A 10,873-nucleotide genomic window follows, 5' to 3' on the forward strand; every position below is an offset into this window, starting at 1 on the left:
AGCACATTAAGGTCCTGGAGTGGCCTAGCTAGTCTCCAGACCTTAATCCCATAGAAAATCTGTGGAAGGAGCTGCAGGTTCGAGTTGCCAAACGTCAGCCTCGAAACCTTAATGACTTGGAGAAGATCTGCAAAGAGGAGTGGGACAAAAACCCTCCTGAGATGTGTGCAAACCTGGTGGCCAACTACAAGAAATGTCTGACCAAGTACCAAGTACCACCCGTACGCTCTTGTTGGCTGGTCCTCACTACATGTTCGTCGTCAAACCCACTGGCTCCAGGCCATCTATAAATCACTGCTAGGCAAATCCCCGCCTTATCTTAGCTCATTGGTCACCATAGCAGCACCCACCCGTAGTCTGCGCTCCAGCAGGTATATCTCACTGGTCATTCCCAAAGCCAACACCTCCTTTGGCCGCCATTCCTTCCAGTTCTCTGCTGCCAATGACTGGAACGAATTGCAAAAATCTCTGAAGCTGGAGACTCTTATCTCCCTCAATAACTTTAAGCATCAGTTGTCAGAGCAGCTTACCGATCACTGCACCTGTACACAGCCCATCTGAAATTAGCCCACCCAACTACCTCATCCCTATATTGTTATTTATTTTGCTCTTTTGCACCCCAGTATCTCTATTTGCACATAATCTCTTGCACATCTAGCATTCCAGTGTTAATACTATTGTAATTATTTTGCACTATAGCCTATTTATTGCCTTACCTCCATAACTTGCTACATTTGCACACACTGTATATATATTTTCTGTTGTATTTTTGACTTTATGTTTTTTACCCCATATGTAACTCTGTGTTGTTTTTATTGCACTGCTTTGCTTTATCTTGGCCAGGTCGCAGTTGTAAATGAGAACCTGTTCTCAACTGGCTTACCTGGTTAAATAAAGGTGAAATAAAAAATTAATAAAGTACTAAGTCATGTTTTGCAGAGGGGTCAAATACTTATTTCCCTCATTAAAATGCAAATCAATTTATAACATTTCTGACATGTGTTTTTCTGGATTTTTTTGTTGTTATTCTGTCTCTCACTGTTCAAATAAACCTACCATTTAAAATTATAGACTGATCATGTCTTTGTCAGTGGGCAAACGTACAAAATCAGCAGGGGATCAAATACTTTTTTCCCTCACTGTATGTTTGACCAGTGGTATGAAGCTGTGGCTTGGAGGATTGTTTATTTCTACTATGCAATGTATTCTCAGCCAATTTGGTGATGTGCTTTTTCCCCTGTTCAGTGAAACGATGTAATGTATTCTCAGTCAATTTGGTGATGTGCTCTTTCCCCTGTTCAGTGAAACGATGTAATGTATTCTCAGTCAATTTGGCGATGTGCTTTTTCCCCTGTTCAGAGAAACGATGCAATGTATTCTCAGTCAATTTGGCGATGTGCTTTTTCCCCTGTTCAGAGAAATGATGCAATGTATTCTCAGTCAATTTGGTGATGTGCTTTTTCCCCTGTTCAGAGAAATTAGCCATTGAAATATTTTCCACCATAAATAAGTGTGACAGTACCAGGTTTTGCCCCCTCGATGCTGCTGTTCCTGCCACACCATTTCATCCATTTCGCTGGTCTCTTGTTTTTATTAAATGAAACAATTTCTTTGCAACTTTGGGTAGAAAACCAACAGCTTTGGCTCATGATAACAATACATTGTGTGGACATCCTCACAAGTCAAGCCAGTCCTCCATGAAAGCACATCAGTTTGTCCTGCTCCTAGGCGTAATCTGTGTCCAGGAAACGGCCCCTCCTGTGTGTGGTTTATTCCCTTCAATAAACGTCTGGATTAGTTAGAACATTCCTGGCGAACAAGAAAACCATTAGGCTACAGCAGTTCTAATGGTCTCCAATGGTCTCTAATGGTCTCTAATGGTCTCCAATGGTCTCTAATGGTCTCCAATGGTCTCTAATGGTCTCTAATGGTAAAGGTCCCAAACACACTGTATGTTTTGTAATGGTATTAGGTTGGGTTTAATGGTACATGTCACCAATCACACAGCATATAGAGATGTTTTCTAAGGTGTTTATTGAAAAACATAACTACCATACAATGGTTTATAATAAAAAAGTTCCCAGCGGACAAAACCATTTGTTTTCTAAACAGAGGTGTCACCAAAGCGGTGTTGTATGCATTAGGTCACTCCAAGCTAACTTTCAGATATGCATTAGAAGCTTTTTTTCAAGTTATCAAAAATGACAACTATGACAAACGTGGCCATGTGCATGACAATGAATCATTACCCATAATTCCATAATAGCCCTAATGGTCACCTGATCACATGGTAGGGCAGGAAGAGAGTCTGTCCCTTTGGCACTTTAGAAATCTAATCCCTGTTGTGTGTCAGTGGAAGAACAGGTCTTGACAGATGCGTTGTGTATCTTCAGGGCAGGTGACTTCATGTCCGATGGTTCTGGGATCTGCATAGATCTCATAGTCGTTTCCTCCCTAAAGCACAACATCAACATTAATATATCATATCGTTTCCTCCCTAAAGCACAACATCAACATTAATATATCATATTGTTTCCTCCCTAAAGCACAACATCAACATTAATATATCATATCGTTTCCTCCCTAAAGCACAACATCAACATTAATATCATATCGTTTCCTCCCTAAAGCACAACATTAATATATCATATCGTTTCCTCCCTAAAGCACAACATTAATATATCATATTGTTTCCTCCCTAAAGCACAACATTAATATATCATATCGTTTCCTCCCTAAAGCACAACATTAATATATCATATTGTTTCCTCCCTAAAGCACAACATCAACATTAATATATCATATAGTTTCCTCCCTAAAGCACAACATCAACATTAATATATCATATCGTTTCCTCCCTAAAGCACAACATCAACATTAATATATCATATCGTTTCCTCCCTAAAACACAGCATCAACATTAATATATCATATTGTTTCCTCCCTAAAGCACAACATTAATATATCATATTGTTTCCTCCCTAAAGCACAACATTAATATATCATATTGTTTCCTCCCTAAAGCACAACATTAATATATCATATTGTTTCCTCCCTAAAGCACAACATTAATATATCATATTGTTTCCTCCCTAAAGCACAACATTAATATATCATATTGTTTCCTCCCTAAAGCACAACATCAACATTAATATATCATATTGTTTCCTCCCTAAAGCACAACATTAATATATCATATTGTTTCCTCCCTAAAGCACAACATTAATATATCATATTGTTTCCTCCCTAAAGCACAACATTAATATATCATATTGTTTCCTCCCTAAAGCACAACATTAATATATCATATTGTTTCCTCCCTAAAGCACAACATTAATATATCATATTGTTTCCTCCCTAAAGCACAACATTAATATATCATATTGTTTCCTCCCTAAAGCACAACATCAACATTAATATATCATATCGTTTCCTCCCTAAAGCACAACATTAATATATCATATTGTTTCCTCCCTAAAGCACAACATTAATATATCATATCGTTTCCTCCCTAAAGCACAACATTAATATATCATATTGCTTCCTCCCTAAAGCACAACATCAACATTAATATATCATATCGTTTCCTCCCTAAAGCACAACATCAACATTAATATATCATATCGTTTCCTCCCTAAAGCACAACATTAATATATCATATTGTTTCCTCCCTAAAGCACAACATCAACATTAATATATCATATCGTTTCCTCCCTAAAGCACAACATCAACATTAATATATCATATCGTTTCCTCCCTAAAGCACAACATCAACATTAATATATCATATCGTTTCCTCCCTAAAGCACAACATCAACATTAATATATCATATCGTTTCCTCCCTAAAGCACAACATCAACATTAATATATCATATCGTTTCCTCCCTAAAGCACAACATCAACATTAATATCATATCGTTTCCTCCCTAAAGCACAACATCAACATTAATATATCATATCGTTTCCTCCCTAAAGCACAACATTAATATATCATATCGTTTCCTCCCTAAAGCACAACATTAATATATCATATCGTTTCCTCCCTAAAGCACAACATTAATATATCATATTGTTTCCTCCCTAAAGCACAACATTAATATATCATATTGTTTCCTCCCTAAAGCACAACATTAATATATCATATCGTTTCCTCCCTAAAGCACAACATTAATATATCATATTGTTTCCTCCCTAAAGCACAACATTAATATATCATATCGTTTCCTCCCTAAAGCACAACATTAATATATCATATTGTTTCCTCCCTAAAGCACAACATTAATATATCATATCGTTTCCTCCCTAAAGCACAACATTAATATATCATATCGTTTCCTCCCTAAAGCACAACATTAATATATCATATTGTTTCCTTCCTAAAGCACAACATTAATATATCATATTGTTTCCTCCCTAAAGCACAACATTAATATATCATATCGTTTCCTCCCTAAAGCACAACATCAACATTAATATATCATATCGTTTCCTCCCTAAAGCACAACATCAACATTAATATATCATATTACACCAGCTCTGACGCTCGTCGGATGTGGCAGGGCTTGAAAACTATTACAGACTACAAAGGGAAGCACAGCCGCGAGCTGCCCAGTGACACAAGACTTCCAGACGAGCTAAACCACTTCTATGCTCGCTTCGAGGCAAGCAACACTGAAGCATGCATGAGAGCACCAGCTGTTCCGGACGACTATGTGATCACGCTCTCCGTAGCCGATGTGAGTAAGACTTTTAAGTAGGTCAACATTCACAAGGCCGCAGGGCCAGACGGATTACCAGGACGTGTACTCCGAGCATGTGCTGACCAACTGGCAAGTGTCTTCACTGACATTTTCAACATGTCCCTGACTGAGTCTGTAATACCAACATGTTTCAAGCAGACCACTATAGTCCCTGTGCCCAAGGACTCTAAGATAACCTGCCTAAATGACTACCGACCCGTAGCACTGACGTCTGTAGCCATGAAGTGCTTTGAAAGGCTGGTCATGGCTCACATCAACACCATTATCCCAGAAACCCTAGACCCACTCCAATTTGCATACTGCCCCAACAGATCCACAGATGCAATCTCTATTGCACTCCACACTGCCCTTTCCCACCTGGACAAGAGGAACACCTACGTGAGAATGTTATTCATTGACTACAGCTCAGCATTCAACACCATAGTGCCCTCTAAGCTCATCACTAAGCTAAGGATCCTGGGACTAAACACCTCCCTCTGCAACTGGATCCTGGACTTCCTGAAGGGCCGCCCCCAGGTGGTAAGGGTAGGTAACAACACATCTGCCACACTGATCCTCAACACAGGGGCCCCTCAGGGGTGCGTGCTCAGTCCCTTCCTGTACTCCCTGTTCACCCATGACTGCATGGCCACGCACGACTCCAACACCATCATTAAGTTTGCCGACGACACAACAGTGGTAGGCCTGATCACCGACAACGATGAGACAGCCTATAGGGAGGAGGTCAGAGACCTGGCCGTGTGGTGCCAGGATAACAACCTCTCCCTCAACGTGACCAAGACAAAGGAGATGATTGTGGACTACAGGAAAAAAAAGAGGACTGAGCACGCCCCCATTCTCATCGACGGGGCTGTAGTGGAACAGGTTGAGAGCTTCAAGTTCCTTGGTGTCCACATCACCAACAAACTATCATGGTCCAAACACACCAAGACAGTCATGAAGAGGGCACGACAAAGCCTATTCCCCCTCAGGAGACTGAAAAGATTTGGCATGGGTCCTCAGATACTCAAAAGGTTATACAGCTGCACCATCGAGAGCATCCTGACTGGTTGCATCACCGCCTGGTATGGCAACTGCTCTGCCTCCGACCGCAAGGCACTACAGAGGTTAGTGCGTACGGCCCAGTACATCACTGGGGCCAAGCTTCCTGCCATCCAGGACCTCTATACCAGGCGGTGTCAGAGGAAGGCCCTCAAAATTGTCAAAGACTCCAGCCACCCTAGTCATAGACTGTTCTCTCTGCTACCACACGGCAAGCGGTACCGGAGTGCCAAGTCTAGGTCCAAAAGACTTCTCAACAGCTTCTACCCCCAAGCCATAAGACTCCTGAACAGCTAATCATGGCTACCCGGACTATTTGCACTGCCCATTATTAAGCTATAACGTGGTTGTCATTATAACGCTATAACATGGTTGTCATTATAAAGCTATAACGTGGTTGTCATTATAAAGCTATAACGTGGTTGTCATTATAAAGCTATAACGTGGTTGTCATCAATAACGTGGTTGTCATCATAAAGCTATAACGTGGTTGTCATTATAAAGCTATAACGTGGTTGTCATCAATAACGTGGTTGTCATTATAAAGCTATAACGTGGTTGTCATTATAAAGCTATAACGTGGTTGTCATTATAAAGCTATAACGTGGTTGTCATTATAAAGCTATAACGTGGTTGTCAATATAAAGCTATAACATGGTTGTCATTATAACGTGGTTGTCATTATAAAGCTATAACGTGGTTGTCATTATAAAGCTATAACGTGGTTGTCATTATAAAGCTATAACGTGGTTGTCATTATAAAGCTATAACGTGGTTGTCATTATAAAGCTATAACGTGGTTGTCATTATAAAGCTATAACGTGGTTGTCATTATAAAGCTATAACGTGGTTGTCATTATAAAGCTATAACGTGGTTGTCATTATAAAGCTATAACGTGGTTGTCATTATAAATCTATAACGTGGTTGTCATTATAAAGCTATAACGTGGTTGTCATTATAAAGCTATAACGTGGTTGTCATTATAACGTGGTTGTCATTATAAAGCTATAACGTGGTTGTCATTATAAAGCTATAACGTGGTTGTCATCAATAACGTGGTTGTCATCATAAAGCTATAACGTGGTTGTCATTATAAAGCTATAACGTGGTTGTCATTATAAAGCTATAACGTGGTTGTCATTATAAAGCAATAACGTGGTTGTCATCATAAAGCTATAACGTGGTTGTCATTATAAAGCTATAACGTGGTTGTCATTATAAAGCTATAACGTGGTTGTCATTATAAAGCAATAACGTGGTTGTCATTATAAAGCTATAACGTGGTTGTCATTATAAAGCTATAATGTGGTTGTCATTATAACGTGGTTGTCATTATAAAGCTATAACGTGGTTGTCATTATAAAGCTATAACGTGGTTGTCATCAATAACGTGGTTTGTCATTATAAAGCTATAACGTGGTTGTCATCAATAACGTGGTTGTCATTATAACGTGGTTGTCATTATAAAGCTATAACGTGGTTGTCATTATAACGTGGTTGTCATCATAAAGCTATAACATGGTTGTCATTATAAAGCTATAACGTGGTTGTCATTATAAAGCTATAACGTGGTTGTCATTATAAAGCTATAACGTGGTTGTCAATATAAAGCTATAACGTGGTTGTCATTATAAAGCTATAACGTGGTTGTCATTACAAAGCTATAACGTGGTTGTCATTATAAAGCTATAACGTGGTTGTCATTATAAAGCTATAACGTGGTTGTCATTATAAAGCTATAACGTGGTTGTCATTATAAAGCTATAACGTGGTTGTCATTATAAAGCTATAACGTGGTTGTCATTATAAAGCTATAACGTGGTTGTCATTATAAAGCTATAACGTGGTTGTCATTATAAAGCTATAACGTGGTTGTCATCATAAAGCTATAACGTGGTTGTCATCATAAAGCTATAACGTGGTTGTCATTATAAAGCTATAACGTGGTTGTCATTATAAAGCTATAACGTGGTTGTCATTATAAAGCTATAACGTGGTTGTCATTATAAAGCTATAACGTGGTTGTCATTATAAAGCTATAACGTGGTTGTCATTATAAAGCTATAACGTGGTTGTCATTATAAAGCTATAACGCGGGTTGTCATTATAACGTGGTTGTCATTATAAAGCTATAACGTGGTTGTCATCATAAAGCTATAACGTGGTTGTCATTATAAAGCTATAACGTGGTTGTCATTATAAAGCTATAACGTGGTTGTCATTATAAAGCTATAACGTGGTTGTCATTATAAAGCTATAACGTGGTTGTCATTATAAAGCTATAACGTGGTTGTCATTATAAAGCTATAACGTGGTTGTCATTATAACGTGGTTGTCATTATAAAGCTATAACGTGGTTGTCATCATAAAGCTATAACGTGGTTGTCATTATAAAGCTATAACGTGGTTGTCATCATAAAGCTATAACGTGGTTGTCATTATAACATGGTTGTCATTATAAAGCTATAACGTGGTTGTCATTATAAAGCTATAACGTGGTTGTCATTATAAAGCTATAACGTGGTTGTCATCATAAAGCTATAACGTGGTTGTCATTATAAAGCTATAACGTGGTTGTCATTATAAAGCTATAACGTGGTTGCCATTATAAAGCTATAACGTGGTTGTCATCATAAAGCTATAACGTGGTTGTCATTATAAAGATATAACGTGGTTGTCATTATAAAGCTATAACGTGGTTGTCATTATAAAGCTATAACGTGGTTGTCATTATAAAGCTATAACGTGGTTGTCATTATAAAGCTATAACGTGGTTGTCATTATAAAGCTATAACGTGGTTGTCATCATAAAGCTATAACGTGGTTGTCATTATAAAGCTATAACGTGGTTGTCATTATAAAGCTATAACGTGGTTGTCATTATAAAGCTATAACGTGGTTGTCATTATAAAGCTATAACGTGGTTGTCATTATAACGTGGTTGTCATTATAAAGCTATAACGTGGTTGTCATCATAAAGCTATAACGTGGTTGTCATTATAAAGCTATAATGTGGTTGTCATCATAAAGCTATAACGTGGTTGTCATTATAACATGGTTGTCATTATAAAGCTATAACGTGGTTGTCATTATAAAGCTATAACGTGGTTGTCATTATAAAGCTATAACGTGGTTGTCATCATAAAGCTATAACGTGGTTGTCATTATAAAGCTATAACGTGGTTGTCATCATAAAGCTATAACGTGGTTGTCATTATAAAGCTATAACGTGGTTGTCATCATAAAGCTATAACGTGGTTGTCATTATAAAGCTATAACGTGGTTGTCATTATAAAGCTATAACGTGGTTGCCATTATAAAGCTATAACGTGGTTGTCATCATAAAGCTATAACGTGGTTGTCATTATAAAGATATAACGTGGTTGTCATTATAAAGCTATAATGTGGTTGTCATTATAAAGCTATAACGTGGTTGTCATTATAAAGCTATAACGTGGTTGTCATCATAAAGCTATAACGTGGTTGTCATTATAACGTGGTTGTCATTATAAAGCTATAACATGGTTGTCATTATAAATCTACTTACAGGTTTAGTTTTGTCTCCAAAGAAGTGTATGGTTTTATAGGAGTCTTTCTCTACCAGGCCCAGACAGTAACGCTTGTCCCAGCCTTCTGGGAACACATCAAAACTGATCTGACCACCTGCAGAGAGGAGGGAGAGAGGGAGGAGGGAGAGGGGAGAGAGGGAGGAGGGAGAGGGGGAGGTGGGAGGGGGTGGGGGGAGGTGGGAGGGGGGTGGGGGGGGAGAGGGACGGGGGAGGGGAGGGAGTGGGGAGAGAGGGAGGGAGTAGTAGAGGGGGTGGGATGGAGGGAGGTGAGAGGGGGGTGGGAGGGGGGAGTAGTAGAGGGGGTGGGATGGAGGGAGGTGGGAGGGGGTGGGAGGGGGAGTAGTAGAGGGGGTGGGATGGAGGGAGGTGGGAGGGGGGTGGGAGGGGGAGTAGTAGAGGGGTGGGATGGAGGGAGGTGGGGGGGGAGTAGTAGAGGGGGTGGGATGGAGGGAGGTGGGAGGGGGTGGGAGGGGGAGTAGTAGAGGGGGTGGGATGGAGGGAGGTGGGAGGGGGTGGGAGGGGGAGTAGTAGAGGGGTGGGATGGAGGGAGGTGAGAGGGGGGTGGGAGGGGGGAGTAGAGGGGGTGGGATGAGGGAGGTGGGAGGGGGTGGGAGGGGGGAGTAGTAGAGGGGGTGGGATGGAGGGAGGTGGGAGGGGGGTGGGAGGGGGGAGTAGTAGAGGGGTGGGATGGAGGGAGGTGGGAGGGGTGGGAGGGGGAGTAGTAGAGGGGGTGGGATGGAGGGAGGTGGGAGGGGGAGTAGTAGAGGGAGTGGGATGGAGGAGGTGGGAGGGGGGTGGGAGGGGGAGTAGTAGAGGGGTGGGATGGAGGGAGGTGGGAGGGGGTGGGAGGGGGAGTAGTAGAGGGGGTGGGATGGAGGGAGGTGGGAGGGGGAGTAGTAGAGGGAGTGGGATGGAGGGAGGTGGGAGGGGGAGAGGGACGGGGAGGGAGTGGGGAGAGAGGGAGGGAGTAGTAGAGGGGTGGGATGGAGGGAGGTGGGAGGGGGGAGTAGTAGAGGGGTGGGATGGAGGGAGGTGAGAGGGGGTGGGAGGGGGAGTAGTAGAGGGGGTGGGATGGAGGGAGGTGGGAAGGGGGAGTAGTAGAGGGAGTGGGATGGAGGGAGGTGGGAGGGGGAGAGGGACGGGGGAGGGAGTGGGGAGAGAGGGAGGGAGTAGTAGAGGGGGTGGGATGGAGGGAGGTGGGAGGGGGAGTAGTAGAGGGGGTGGGATGGAGGGAGGTGGGAGGGGGAGAGGGACGGGGGAGAGGGAGGGAGTAGAAGGGGTGGGAGAGTGAGGGAGAGGGGGGTAGAGGGAGGGAGGAGAGAAGGTGGGGGGAGTGAGAGAGGGTGGGAGGAGTGGGGAAGGGACAGTGGGTGGGAGTGGGGGGAAGGTGGGAGTGGGGGGAGGGACAGTGGGTGGGAGTGAGGGAGGGACAGTGGGTGGGAGAGAGGGAGGGACAGTGGGTGGGGGAGAGAGGGAGGGACAGTGGGTGGGAGACAGGGAG

The 10,873-nt window shown here is 42.0% G+C and overlaps 1 protein-coding gene across 1 annotated transcript in view; it reads right to left on the reverse strand.

Moving 5' to 3' along the window:
* Positions 1 to 2,017: 2,017 nt before the first annotated feature.
* LOC121563441 (phosphomannomutase 2) overlaps positions 2,018 to 10,873 on the reverse strand; it is a 47,522-nt gene continuing 38,666 nt past the window's right edge. The window contains exons 7-8 of the mRNA XM_045215536.1: positions 9,351 to 9,466; positions 2,018 to 2,454 (exon numbers count right to left, since the gene is read on the reverse strand). Coding sequence (XP_045071471.1) covers positions 2,350 to 2,454; positions 9,351 to 9,466 — 221 coding nt within the window. The 3' untranslated portion in view covers positions 2,018 to 2,349. The remainder of the gene's footprint in view (positions 2,455 to 9,350; positions 9,467 to 10,873) is intronic.

The sequence above is a fragment of the Coregonus clupeaformis genome, unplaced genomic scaffold (genome assembly GCF_020615455.1).
Source record: "Coregonus clupeaformis isolate EN_2021a unplaced genomic scaffold, ASM2061545v1 scaf0470, whole genome shotgun sequence".
Classification (NCBI taxonomy): Eukaryota; Metazoa; Chordata; class Actinopteri; order Salmoniformes; family Salmonidae; genus Coregonus; species Coregonus clupeaformis.